This window comes from Parasteatoda tepidariorum, chromosome 3, assembly GCF_982258835.1.
Source record: "Parasteatoda tepidariorum strain Cologne lab strain chromosome 3, Ptep-v5.0, whole genome shotgun sequence".
Taxonomy (NCBI): domain Eukaryota; kingdom Metazoa; phylum Arthropoda; class Arachnida; order Araneae; family Theridiidae; genus Parasteatoda; species Parasteatoda tepidariorum.
The window spans coordinates 30,898,047-30,913,124 of NC_141757.1; the positions used below are offsets into that span (position 1 = coordinate 30,898,047).

At 28.8% G+C, this 15,078-nt stretch overlaps 1 protein-coding gene across 3 annotated transcripts in view; it reads left to right on the forward strand.

Annotated features, from left to right (window-relative positions):
• The window catches only part of LOC107439847 (cell adhesion molecule Dscam1), a 225,302-nt gene that overhangs the window by 43,493 nt on the left and 166,731 nt on the right, over nucleotides 1-15,078 (forward strand). For 2 of the 3 annotated variants that reach the window (XM_043053190.3, XM_043053191.3), the window contains exon 2: nucleotides 12,150-12,476. In XM_043053190.3, coding sequence (XP_042909124.2) covers nucleotides 12,150-12,476 — 327 coding nt within the window. Of the gene's footprint in view, nucleotides 1-5,627; nucleotides 6,044-12,149; nucleotides 12,477-15,078 lie in introns of those variants that run through there. The other variant, XM_087159011.1, reaches the window with a different exon arrangement.

Genomic DNA, 15,078 nt, shown 5'->3' on the forward strand with positions numbered 1-15,078 from the left:
ATCCATTGGATGAACAATCTATTTTAAAAAAAATGTTACGGCCACTGTTTTTTTCCCACTCAATGTCTTTTTTCACATTTTCATCTTTGATGGAGATATGTTGTAAATCTACAAAATTTACAACTTTAATCAATGAACCAAGATACATTAAGAAAGACAACTCTCTTTGATGGAAAGTATCTGTACTGAACGGTCTTGTAAAACTTCCTATGTCTTCTCAGATTTCTGGTAATTTAGCAGTAACTGAGCATTTGTGTTATCTACTTATATAGACCTATTCTTCAATATGATTTCCATTTTCAACAGTTGGTATTGTGAAGCTATAATAAATTATGAAGTTATAATTAATTAAGTATATAGGTGCAAAAATGTATATACTTTGTTATTTGATATACCAATTGCATGATTTCTGAGCATTTACTAAATCTACTAAAATTTTATCAATTTAATACCAAACGTTACTGCTATGTCTACTGAGAAAAGTAATTAATTCGTAGTTATGTACAGAAAATGTCTTGAAGATATTTTTTAATAACTTTCTTTCCCACTTACATCTTAATTTGAGATTTGATTGTAAATATTCAATATTTAAGACGAAAACCTACGAACGAAGATACATTTAGAAAGATTGCTCACTTGGATAGAAAGTATCTGTACTAATCGGGATGGGGACGCTTCATATGTCTTCTCAGATTTCTGGTATTTTATCAGAAACTGAGCGTTTGTTATGAGCGTAACATGTACAGAAATTTTCATCAATAAGTTTTCCATTTTCACCAGTTGGTATTGCAAAGTTATAATAAAATATGAAGTTAAAATTAATTAAACAATATATAGTTATACCCAGACTTACCATCCAGCGCATGTTTTTGGGCGAATTAAAAGAATGTGGAATATCTGGCTGGGAGGAAGCAAGATCTATTGCTAAAGACAGGAGGCGTTGGAGGGATATGCTAGAGGCCTTAAGTGCCCAAGGCACGTAGAGGATAAAAAAATATAGTTATAAACTAAACTTACATATATTTTGTTATTTGATACACCAATTGCATGATTTTTTAAAATGTAATGTTTTGGAATTTTAACGAAAATGCATTATATATATATATATATATATATATATATATATATATATATATATATATATATATGCATTCATAAATTAAAGTATTTAGGCATATCTGATCGTAATACCTTAGATAGTAAGTAAGAATTTTGTATTAAACGAATCAGAGAGTGTTCAAAATATATTATTTAAGATCCTAAGTATTGAACGTTACCCATATCCAAATCCATTCGGCCAGAAGGATATCATCGAAGTACGTTTCGTCGTCAGTGCCCAAATGCGTAAAGAGTCTAAAAATAAATCTGGCTGCAAGTTTCTCTTGATTTACTTCATTTTAGTAGGTCCCCATCTCATCTTTACAACTTTACAACCTCAGGTCTAGAGATTCCCAAGAGGCTTGTTGGGTGATTAAACATCTGTCATTTTTTACTGGATAGATTAAATACTGAATGGATTATTTTCTATCTAGATACGATTAGATTTCAGATAGTCAGACATTGCATTTGGAGTTACCTGGAGCTAAGTGTGCAGAATGCAGGGACACTATCTCACGTGCTCTCTCCTATTGCTGTATGTCAACTCAAAAATTAAAATTTATTTAAATTACTTTGATTTTACAGCAGAAATTCTAGCGGTGTTGCATTCGGAGGACTTATACATTCATAAATTTACCTAAAATTTTGTAAAACCAAGTCTCACAGCCCAGAGAAGCTGTAAAGGAAGGAGTTTAATAAAAGCTTACGAAAAAAAAGCCCCATTCTGTTATGAAATCAAATCAGGGAGTCGGCGCTAAACCACTCACGAATCGGGGATAGCCTAGGGTTGGTTGCAATTAGAAAACTGATAATCGATATCTTAAAACATATATGTGAGTTAAAATAGTAAAAATACCATCACGGTCAAAAGATACAAAGCAAAATAAGCTCAGTTTACAAAAATTTAAAAAATTGAATTTAATGTAACATTATAGCTTTAAATATCTACGATATACAACACACAAAATGGCTAATATTATAGATTTTTTATTATTAATTGGTTTCGTTTATTTGGTTTTAGGGTCTCGTTAATTAGGTTAGGGGCGATGAAAGCATATGGAGTAGTATCTGCTGCTGTTTAGTAAGATTATTGAGAATTATATTTATGAATGAAATCTATTACAACAACAACAAAAAGGAATTTACACTGTTTTAATCCACTAAAATATATTAACTAAAATCAATGTAAACATCTGATATACATTTAATATATACGGTATACAGCAGACAAAATGGCTAATCTTATGTAACATGTGATTGAAGTTAATTCTCAAATTGATGTGTATTTTGCTCTCGATCAGAAACCGTGGAGCTTTTATTAAATATTAAAATAACTATAAACCTATATTTGGATAGACTCCGCATTTATATCAACAAAATGTGATAAGAGTAAACCTGTCTTATAAGAAATGTTACATAAAGAGATATAATTCAATTACGTTGATTAAATCTTGTTACTGGAGACGGAGAGATACAAAATGTGGATAGAAGAAAAGCATAACCGTTGATGCTTCTTATTGATTGAATGTTTATATCTTCTTGATAGAATTGTTATTCTTAGAAAAGAAAAACTCCTAAGAACAATAGCTAGGATAAAAGGAAAATTATTAGGTGGAAAAAGGTAACGAGTTATTTTCCAGACAAATATTTCTTGTAGGTTTCATGGTATCGTAAGCCTGCTTTGTAATGAACTTGAATTAAGAAATAAATTCAATTATGGCATGTTTTAAACAAACTTAATTACGTTCAGTGAACAAATAGAGATTCTTATTCGGTAAATAAATACACTATGAAGAGACATCTATCTATTTCCAGGGCATCTATATCCGAGGCATATATCTACAGATCTAATACGTATATCTGTGTATCTGAAGCATATAACTAAATATGCTCCATTTATCTGAATATATATGCATTTATGCAATGTTTGACACTTTTATGCATCTATGAGTCTTACATACAGGTCAAGCGTTTCCACCAGTTTTTGATAGGTCGGAATAGACATCCGGGTATTTATCACAGCTGAAGTTAGAGCTGTCAGTGAGGATGGTTGATGCCAAACGTAATCTGTAATCTAATTCGTCACAAAGGTATTCTATGAGATATACATCTGGCTTAGAGAATACCGATCCAGCTTTTGAACACTCATTTCGTCAAACAATACATGCGGAAGTCTCGATATATCAATGAAGATTTGATTCATCTAGAAAACTAATATTGCCATACATTTCGGATAGACGCATTGTCAAGGATATCCTCATCTTAGACTTCATGATCCTGACACAGGAACTAAGAAACGCATGACAAATCGTGAAAAGATGCATAAAACACAAAGGGTGCAAATACATATATTATAGACAACGAATTGAATTATTGAAATGAAATGAAAATAAAGTGATTATTCAACAATTGAAATAACATAAAATTGAAGAATGTGTTTTTTTTCTTTCTAATTTGCGATAAATAATGTAGTTGGGAAAAAAATCGTTAGAATTGTGATTCGTCAGCTAATAAGCTAAGCTTAACGTGTCCCGTCTCTGAAAGGGTATTCCGAAGAATATTGCTGACCTGAAGTGCAAGTTCGTGTCTGCTATAAAGAAGTTGCACTTCTATCGTCTTCTTTGTGTTATGGATTCGTTATTTTTAATGCCGATAAACACTATTTCATACTAAAATACACAATTGGTAGACATGCAACAGTGAAAAAAAAACTTAAATACAATTCTGAAATATCTGGAATAATTTTCAGGAGACGATTCTTGCAACCCCGACAACAATTTTGAATTCTATAAATTAAGGATATAGTTTATACTATAATTTTTATAAATCTTTTTTATTGTCATTTACTTTTGCTTTATAATTCTTTGATAAATAAAAAAATATATATATCAAGTTAAAAATTTCTGGAATTAATCAATAAAATTTCAGTTTGGAAATTTATTTTAAGCAATATTTTAATGGCCACCAGCACCCAACATTTTACTATAAAGCATAATAGTTATATAATAATGTTTTTGATAAATTTCATAATATTTTTAAAATAAAATATCTTGAATAATTTTTATCAGACAATACCTGCAACTGTATATGAAAGAGACACAAATCCGATAAACTCTTCTGAAAAGTATTGATTTTGTATCAAGAATACTTTTTTTATGAGAAATTTTTATAAAACCACTTTTTCTATCTTATTATCATTCAGTTCTGCTTCATTATACACCCCAAGATTCCCTTTCTTTCAAAAGTACCTTAAATACCGATTTGTTTCTTTCTTTATCCCGAATCATCAATCAGACTTAATGCGTCTGCTAAAACACTTTTCTTTTTCTTTGTGAACTGAGGGAGCGTGTTTATCATAAGAAACATTGTGGTAATGTTTCCAAGTGTGAAATATTTAGATACATAATAATATGTTTTGCATCCAAGAATTTCAATACGAAGCATCTGCACGCAAACCATCTTGTAAAATATGGTGCGCATTAAACGTTAAGCGTTCGGAAAACTAAAATTATGAGATGTTTTATCGGTGGCGCCATATGCTATATAAAAGAGAGGTTTTCTTTGTTTTATATAATAATCTTTTTTTAGAAAAATGAATGCTTTGTCTTCCTTTAAAATCATATCGTTTGTTTTCGTAACGGTGCACTTAAAATTTTGAAATCAATCACTTTGATACTTAGTCTATTTTCCTTTACTTATCCCACTTTCCTTTTTCAGATCCTTATCTTTGCCTATAAGTTTTAAATTACTTTTTTAGCTTCACCTTACCACCACCTTAATGATAGTTTTCTCGTAAAACATCACACACACAATTAAAAAAACAATGAAGGTTTTTAGCATAGAGCATCGAGACTTAGGGGATGTGTGCTTTTAAGCCTAATTTCAATACAGCAGAACACCTATTATTTAGAACAATACGGATCAACACCGTTCCCTAAGATAAAATAATAAAAAATATGGATAATTGAATACATTTAAAAAACAGCAATGATAATATTATTAAATAACTTCTTCATTCGTTTAGCAGGCTTAAGACTTGCAATTGTAGTACAGACTGTTATAGCATGTTAAAAATTGCTTGTTTAAAAGATTTAACTTTTGTAGTGTTTTATTTTTTTTTATAAAATTGACTGACAAAATTTTTTTTGAGGCTAAGACAGACCATTTCAGAACGGGGTTCCCTCTTTTTCTAATTCTTGGAAAAATATGAGATGAGCCCTTTTAATTAGAACTACTTGACAGTTGCAGTCACGTTGAAGCTAGTGATCGAACGACAGGTTTTCTTTCAGGTACGCCAAGGAACAAAAGAAACAATTTTTTACACCCCTTTTAGATGTTCTGAAAATAAAAACACAGAAAGTGGGGAAAAAGGCATGGTCCTTATCAGCACTCATACCTACTGAAGAGTAAGTATGCGTGATAAAATCAGATACAACGAGAGTACTAAATTGAGATAGCGTCAGTGTGATCATAGACCGATGACGTCAGAAAGGCTCGCCTCATATCTTAAACCATGAGCTCTGAAGTGAGAATTTCGCATAATGTGAATCATAGATATCTTGTTTGCTCTTATTCACTTTCTTCTCATCAGCTACTGCTCAATACAGTTGCTGTGGAGAAACTCGTTGTCGGCATTCAGTCATAGTGCATGCCCTTGATGGCGTTACTGACATCCATTTTGTTTATGTTCGAGGCCATAGTGGTGATTTCAGAAATAATAGAACAGATCAGTTGACCAAGGATGCGACTCGCCTAGATGTTGATTTACCTATGTCTGTCTCGCTTTCACACTGGAAACACGTTGCTTCGGGAAAAAACTGTTTCGGACTGGAACAAAGAATATTTGGCTTCACCAAATGCTATGTGGACTAAAAAATTCTTCCCAACTGTTTTTCATCGGATTAAGTGTAAAACTTTTTCGTCTGACTGTCCCAGATTCTTACTGGTAACGGTAATTTTAATAATTACTTGTTTAAGTTTAATGTGATAAATGATAATCTTTGCTCACTTGAACAGGACGCTGTTATTTTTTATAGTAAGCTATACTCAAGACAAAGAGTCAGTTTAAAAAAAAAGTAGCTGTGGCTTTCAGATAATTATTGGCTACCTGTTTTATCCTCTTTAGTTATGTGCACTGAATTCCTAACTATTTTGCTATATTTTGTATACAGCTTAAGGATTTAATTGTTATTTTGTTTCTTTGTAATCTTTATTTTCATTTGTGATTTATATTTCATTTCATTTATTCAGATTCATATTGCGAAGCATGAGGAGTTGTTTAATAAAACGTAATATTAAAAAAATATAACAGTTAAACTTAGTTTACTGTGCATTAAAAGTAAATTATACAGGGAAACTTATGGTAAATTGTTCTTTTCATCTTTCAATTGATTCTGGGAGAGATTCCACATCAACATGAACAAAATCTTTACTGTTAGTGATCTTGCAGCTATACCATATTTTTTAAGTGTTTGGACATCATTATATTTTTATTTTTATTTTCTGACATCCACTTTCAATTTTATGTTGTAACTTTCAACTGCATATATCTATCTATTTAGTAAGACGTAACCTTAGTTGAATTAATTCATCTCAATTTCACTATCGCTGATATAAAGCGCAAAAAAATATCTGGCTAGCAATAGCATGAATAATGAAACATATAACGAGATAAATTAAAAATAAATGAACGAGGCAAATCATGGAACATCAGAAAGTTGTAGATTAGTAGTTTTTGTTTTGAATTTAAGGTTCATGCTTACCCATAACGGATTTTTCCACTTATTTTGTAAGGTTATTACTAAACTGTTACGAATATTTTAATTTAATTTTGCTTAGCTTATGTGTAGTTGCAGAATAAATGAGTTTTTGTAAAAAAAACTGTTTCTTTAATGCAATTTGATTCGTTACTCTGGTATTTATTCTACTGATGAAGATCAAAGATAAATTGTATGAGTTTAAATAAAATATTTTTCTATTTGTGATTGTTAAACGTTCTTTTTAATTAATCTCTAATATATAATGTATAAAATCACCCACTGTATGTTTTAAAAGTTTCATGGAACATCGCAAACTATGAGGAAAATTGTTAAAGTAAAATATGTCGAATGGAGATGTTCATCTTTCTTTCCTTAATAATTTTGAAGTTTTCATCAGAATATTTTTTTCTATAGACTATTTGAGACATATTTTTCTTTGGAAAAATGCTCAAATACGTCTTTTATGCCCCCTTCATATTTAAACAAAAAATAGAAAGAAAAAAAACGCGCAAAAATAGAAAGAAAAGATGATACGCGCATAAATCCATTCCATTTCCTTTTCAAATCGAAAATGTAACTTAGCATACCATTTCATTTTTCCATCTGTTAGATTCTTTCAAGCTTTCTGTTTCAAAGTTCTTTTCATTCAACTGTTTCATTTTTAAGCATGAACGCTCCAAAAACGTGGAAGATCAAAAAGGGATTTTGAAACAATCATACTAGTTTAAACAAATAGAAACTTTTATTTACTTGTGCCGGATTAGAAACGCATGAAAAATATCACATATACAAAAAATATTTTTTTTAATGAATAAGGAGTATTTCGAATACTTTTTTAGTTTCATATTTGTAAAGTGCTTTATATTTAATTGTTTTTAAAATTTTCGAGGCTTTAACAAACTAATTTGAAGGAAAAAAAAACATGTACAGAAATTGCAACTTATTATTTTTTCAATTTAAAGCAGCTGAGATGAAATTATTTTAAACAAATATGTTCAAAAACGAGAAAAAAATGTCTGAAAGATTTAGATGTATTGTATCATTACCCGTATATGAATAGTGTATGTAATTATAAAATTTATTGCTTAAAAATAACTCGTTTAATAATAGAGGTAAAGTCTTAAAAATTATTTTAACAGAATGAAATATATTTATGAGCCATCATCACTATATTTTCCATACCATATATAAGTTAAAAATATAAAGAATGTATGTAAAAAATAAGGATTAATGAAAAGAGAAGAAGAAAATACTAAAATAAAATATTTTTAAAAATATTTTTAAAAAACTTAATACAAAATAAGATAATATTTTATTATAGACATTTCTTTGAATGCAGTAGAATTTTCTGTGATGAATAGTTATTATTTATAATAACTAACGTGTTTTGTGAATGTTATAATGAATTGGTGCTTAAATGCTATTTCAACCATTTTTTTTTAAAAACAACAGGCAAGTAAACGTAATAAAATCATAAACTAATGTAACGAACTAGTTACATTTTGGTATTTTCGCTTTTCATTTTGGAGAAGTATTGTGAAATAGACAGAACAAAATATTCAAATTTTATTTATCGCTTACTACTTATTATGCGTAAGAACATGTTAGAATTTACATTGCATAATATTTATCGTAGGTTTTATGCTAAAACGCATGTTGAATTTTTCGCATATATTTTTGTTCATTGTAAACACATTATCAAAACAACTTATTGTATGTCAGAAAAGTCGTGGAGATTAAAACATCACAATTTTTTGAACAATGTCATGACATGGGAGCAGAAGTCAACTTTGAGAGGAGCAACAACCGATTTTACTTCACAAACTATCAGGTACTCATTCGTCAAAAACTGAATGAGTTTAAAACTACTACAAAAACGGCACCGAAACTACAACGAACCCCAGTCGCTTACAAGGACAGCTTAGTTCCTAACCATTTGTACCGTAGCAGTTTCCTTATGTCATTTCAACATTATGTACAAATATGATATTATTAATGTAAAGAAATAATTCGTGAAATGACGTCTTTTTATTCTTCTCTATTGGCCCCAAAACTTTCATCAATTTCTTCAAAGTCTTCCATTTTGCTCTCTTTCTCTCCGAGGTGTTCCAGTTGTTTATTTTAAGTGCCTCGGAATCTTCATCAACACATTCTATCCTCCTTAATCTAGACAAAGTCGTGGTGTTAAGTACATTGCATAGTAATCCGATGCACAGTAAGATATAAATGTTTGTAAAGGTAGTCGCTAAATAGTTTTACTAATTCCAAAAAAAAAAATAACTACAAATTAAGATATCTAATCAGTCATAAAAACGTAACTTACATAAATAAACAAGCATTTTTTTTATATTTTGTAATCGGATTTGGAGCTTACTCCCAAAAGAAGGAAATGGTTTACCACAGTCTAGAAAATATTGTTCTCCTAGAAAAGCGTTTTAAGATTTTGTCTCAATTAATGCGATCAAGGTCGAAATCTCTGAATGTGATAAAAGCAAAAGTGCAGGTGTTCGATTTTCTTATTTTTTATTTATGTCTTTCACACGAGAAAATATGTGTCTCTTACACTTTAAGTGTTCTGCACTACAGACGATAAGTCACTGATTGAAAACTAACAACAAAACCCATCAATCAGATTGCAGAAAATTATTTTAATGACATTTTACTGATATTCTAATTTATTTTTCCAATTATTGGTTAACGAAAAAAATTTAGTAAATATCTTATTGGAAAACCTTTTAGATGAATGTGTCTTACACATGTGTTTGTTTGAGTTATAAGCCTCCTGAATTCAAATATTAATTTTGTTGCAATTTTTTTTCAGAAAATATGATTTCTTTTCTTTTTTATTAAAGAAACTTTCTCGCACGAACATTTCAAATTTATTACTGTTTCTCACTACTGGTGTAATAGCTTGTTGTTCATTATACTTAAAATTAATGTGCATAACTGTTAAAAACATATTAGAGGGATTTTATTTTCAATTAAAGGTATATCAATGTCATTTCTGCCTTACAAATATAGTTCACCTACTGTCTGGAGCAATGCAAATGATGTAAAATAAATAAACGAATCTGGTATCTAGTTAAAAATATTGGAGCATGTTGAATCGTTATATACTTCAAATATTCCTCAAATATTGACGTGATGTTAAGTCGAAATATCGCACATTTTAAATTTGATTTCAACATACAGATTACCCATAGGTGGACTGACTGATTTGAAAATTAAAAATCGCAAAACAAAAGGTTCGTGTAAAGGTTGTTACATTTTTATGCAGAAACTTAGAAATTTAGTAACAAAAGTTGCCAACAGATGACACTGAATGCTGAAAAGAAGTCTTGAAAAGAGTGCAAATGCCGTAAGGTAGTAATCTAACATGCGATGTCTTGGTATCAGGAACACACTTTGTTCAATATAATAGTTGGTTTAAACTACCTTATCCTTTACTGCAATTTTCTTTTACGTTTTAAAACTGGAACTGATTATTTTGATCATCAGTGGTTATCAGCCCAAAGTATTAACAACTTTTGTAGCAAATTTCTAAAAATTTTGTTAAAAAATATTTACAGCTTTTATATGAAACATGCCACTTATTTCTTTCCATAATCACCATTTGTTTAATTAATTTGATTAATTTTGAAATCAGTTATCCCTTGCTGGACAACTTCAATGGAGTCCTACAGTCCAACTACTGACTACTGAAAATGACTAACTACAGTTCAACTTCAACGGAGACGTGGTTAAATTAAATCCCATGGTTAAATAACTAAAATGGTGCAGCAAGTATGCACCATTCATGGGATCATCACCGCGTAATGGATTAAGGTATATTGCTCTGGGTTAAAGTAGATTTTATTTGTCTGAGCGTGTGCAATATTTCTCAATAAACAGACAGGTTTAAAACGCTGAGAAACTCATTGGTTACGTTATTTAAAAATTCACAATATTCTTAGTGATTATTGAGTACCCACTTACATATAAGTTAAATTGTGGCAGTCATCTACTAATTACTTCCTGATAAAAATTATGCTTCCTTCACCAATTATTTTGTAATGAAATAAGTCTTATTTGAAACAAATAAATTAATTTTAGAGCAAGCATCAATTCATCTTAACTGCATCATCATTATTAATCAAATATTTAAAATTAAGAACTATTATGTTCTTAACTCAAACATTTAAAATACCTGTTCAAGAAGTAAGCCCCTTAGAACTTAGCACGAACTATTTTGAAGTTGCACTGAAGACGGTTATCTCTGACTTCTCAATAAATATGAATGTTTTATCTTTTATGGCATTATCAATGAAAATTTCTCATTGGTGTTCCACCACGCTTTTACTCATTTTTGGGTGAATTGCAATGCTTTAAATTTATTAAATAGTATACGATAAATTGAATATGATTCCTCAATAGCTCTAAAAGTTTTGTTATGATGCATTCAAGTAAATACTTTATAATCAGTCTTCTCTCTTCATGATTTGCAGATCATTCATTCGTCTATCACTCATGAAACATTTTGAATACGAAAAGCATCCATCAATCACATTATAAAAAAAATTTTTTTTTTCATCAAGCACTTTATAAAAAATTAAGAATATCCTCGTCATCAAATGCTTTCTAATACTGGTGGAATATATATATATATATATATATATATATATATATATATATATATATATATATATATATATATATATATATATATATATATATATTCTTCTTAAATGCTTAAAAACATATATTGGAATAAAAATAAAAGAACGAGGCATTTTTGGGAATAATTTGATACCTTTGGAAAGTTAGATTTTTTTTGAGGATAGTTTTTTGTTTTGAATTTTAGGTTCCGTTACGGGTTTTTCCATTTATTGTGCAAGGTCATTATTACCCGTTACAGGTATTTTAATTTAATTTTGTTTAGTTTACGCGTCTAAACTAAGCAAAATTAAATTAAAATACCCCTAACGGGTTAGTAGTAACCCTACAAAATAAATGGAAAAACCCGTAACGTGATAGTATGAACCCGTTACGGGTTTTGTGCGGTTGTCAAAAATAAATGTGGTTTTATAAAAATAGAACTGTTTTTTTCTTTATGTAGCTACACATATTGCAAAATTACAGATTTTTATCCAATTGTTTCAAATAGATCGAGAATATTTTATTCATCAAACATATAAAATGATCAAATATCCACGAAATAATTGAAATCTCGTAAATTTTCAACTGGCTAGAGCTTTTTGTTTTGAAAAGAAAAACAAGGAAAAAAAATTATGTTTCTCTCTTTGTTTCTTGCAGGAGAGTGCGAAACTAATCGAAAAGATATAAGAGGTCCATTCTTCAGGAATGAACCACCGGCAAGAGTAGAATTCTCAAATAGCAGTGGAACAGAGATAAGATGTAGTGCCGATGGCTTACCAACTCCCAAGATATCTTGGCAAGCCAGAGACGGTAGTTTGGTAAAGGACATATCAGGTTTAAGACATTTACGTTCGGATGGAACTTTAGTCTTTCCGCCATTTTCAAGGTCCGACTATAGACAAGATGTGCATGATGCAGTGTATCAATGCTCAGCATCGAACACAGTCGGAAGTGTCATTAGCCGAGAAGTGCACGCTAGGGGAGGTAAGCAAATGCTTCAATATTTTTTTTATTTATTATTCTTTGATTTAAAAAAAAATTAAGTATTTATATCAGCTTTAAAATTGGATTTGTTTTGTTTCTCCATTTATGAAGAGCAATAAAGTTTTCACAATTCTTGTAAGAGGAAATTATTTAAATATGAAAAATTTCCAATTTATGTTAATGATTTTCAAATAAATATTTGGTTTGTTCATTAAAAAAATTTTTTAAACTTATATTGAACGGAAATGTATCTGAAATATATCGGTTAGTCAGTTTTTTATTCCTACGGGATTATGAAGATAATGGAAAGCGAGAAAAGTTATGGGGCGATAACCTTTGAATGTCTCAAGAACTTTTCAATGTCATTGTTGCTGTTAATTTCAAATTTTCTAGTCCTCTTGTTTTTGTTAATGTCCCAGTCATTCGAAATTTCGAAATTATAATAACATAAAAATAATATCTATCTATCTATCTATCTATATATATATATATAAATATATATATATATATATATATATATATATATATATATATATATATATATATATATATATATATATATATATATATATATATATATATATATATATATATATATATATATATATATATATATATATATATATATATATATCAACAAACTCAAAGAGATGAAAATCAAAATAAAAATAAAAAATTTTTAAATGAGAAAAAATATAAAGCAAATTACATTTCAGTACTGCCATCTGCAAATAACCACTTTAATAAAAATGATTTGGAAAATTTAAGCAACAAAACCCTTAATGGGATGATAAATTAATAATTAAGTCGTATTTTACCAAATTGTTTAACTGTATCAAAATTACCCATCCTGTCTTCTACTAATCTCAATTTATAAAACACAACCAGCGGGTTTTTACAAGAGATACAATTTCACTTTAGAGAATGTCATATCTTTGCACTATTTGTCTCATTTTACGCGAAGGAACAAATATGAAAGCCAGTTTCCTTTCCAACGAAAACTACAAAAATATTCATATTATGCATTAGGTCTGATATTTTTATTCATCCATAATGCATACATTAATTGTACTGTTAAAAGGAATGGTATTTTATTTAGTTGCATGATTTACTTTTAAGCTGTTTAACTTATAGGTTAAAAACAATGCATCATAGATTGAAAATATTTTTGTTATGCCAATACGATGTAAATGCGTTACACTTTATTGTGCTTATATGTCATGTATTACTTAAGGTATACGCAAGCAATACGAAACGTTACGTATTATTATGACTAGGTGTGTTTTTTTTTCATAATTTTTAATCAGTTTCTGTTTTTTCAAAATTTTTTAATCCTAACTGTAAATAATTAGAGAAATTGCACATTGAGCTTGCCTTACGCTAAGCATACCAATATTCTTAACTTCTACCTTTTCAGTTCTCTGTAATTTGTAGATTAATTTTCCTGCTCGCGCTTTTAAGCTCAAATAGCGTTAGCCAAGGAGTTAAGGGGATCTGTTAAGCTTTTAAAAATCTCTGTTAACCGTAGCACGTAACGTATTTTCTTTAAGTTATGCGAGGTAATTTATTGAAATAATTTAAAGTTTTTACGTACGCAACATGAATGTTAATTTCTTTTTGCCTTAAAAAGATTGCTGTAAACCTTGTCAAAAAATTCTCAAACTGTTATTTAAAAAAAACTATCTAGAGCTGAGCAATAAAAAAATCCTGTTTGTAAAAAAGTTTATTTAAATAAAAGGAATCTTTAACATAAAAAGAAAATAGAATTAAAAGTTTATGCAAGATTTTCATATCTGCCAAAAATATCCGATTTGTACAGATGTCAAAAAAATGAAATTTCTACCAAAAAATACTTTTAAAAAATGTTTTCTAATTTTAAAAAAAGTTTTCAAAGAATACAGATACAACGAAACAAATACAGGTACAAAGAAAGATTCTTTGTTTTTAAAGATTATTTGTAATGAAAATACAGTACAATATTTCAAATAGTAATCGAAATGTTTTTATTTTAATGCAGTTAAACTAAATAATATAAGTTACTGGAAAACAAAAAATTAGTTAATGGGAAAATTTAAATTTTATTTTCAGAGCCACATTAATTCTTCAAACTCTAACAAAAACTAAAATTACCCTCTTTTGATTCAGAAAAGATATTCATAAATGTTTCGTGTTAAGCCTTTGATAAAAATGAGTCACGAATTTACTTCAATGTTTTAAATTAATGTTTAGATTACTATGTTGCTAATCTTAATGCTTCCTCAATTAATAAACATAACGCTTAAAAATACTTTTTTTAAATGTTCAGTTTGATGACTTTACGAATAAGGAGCATTAAGAAAGCGAAGAAACTTTTAAGAAATATTTTTAATTAAGAAATTTTGAAGGAAATATTTCAGTTTAAGCATTTTTCTTGAAAATCCATTTTGTGTACTTTTTGTTTAGATAAAATGAAAAATAAAAACAAAAAAAAATCAGCACATATCTATTAGCTTGCTGTAACTATTTGAATAAGTATAAGCGCATTGTTTATTCAAAACAAGAAACGAGAAATTTATTTTATACTCGCAAGTGGAAAACGAATACATTTTTTGTGTTTTTCTGA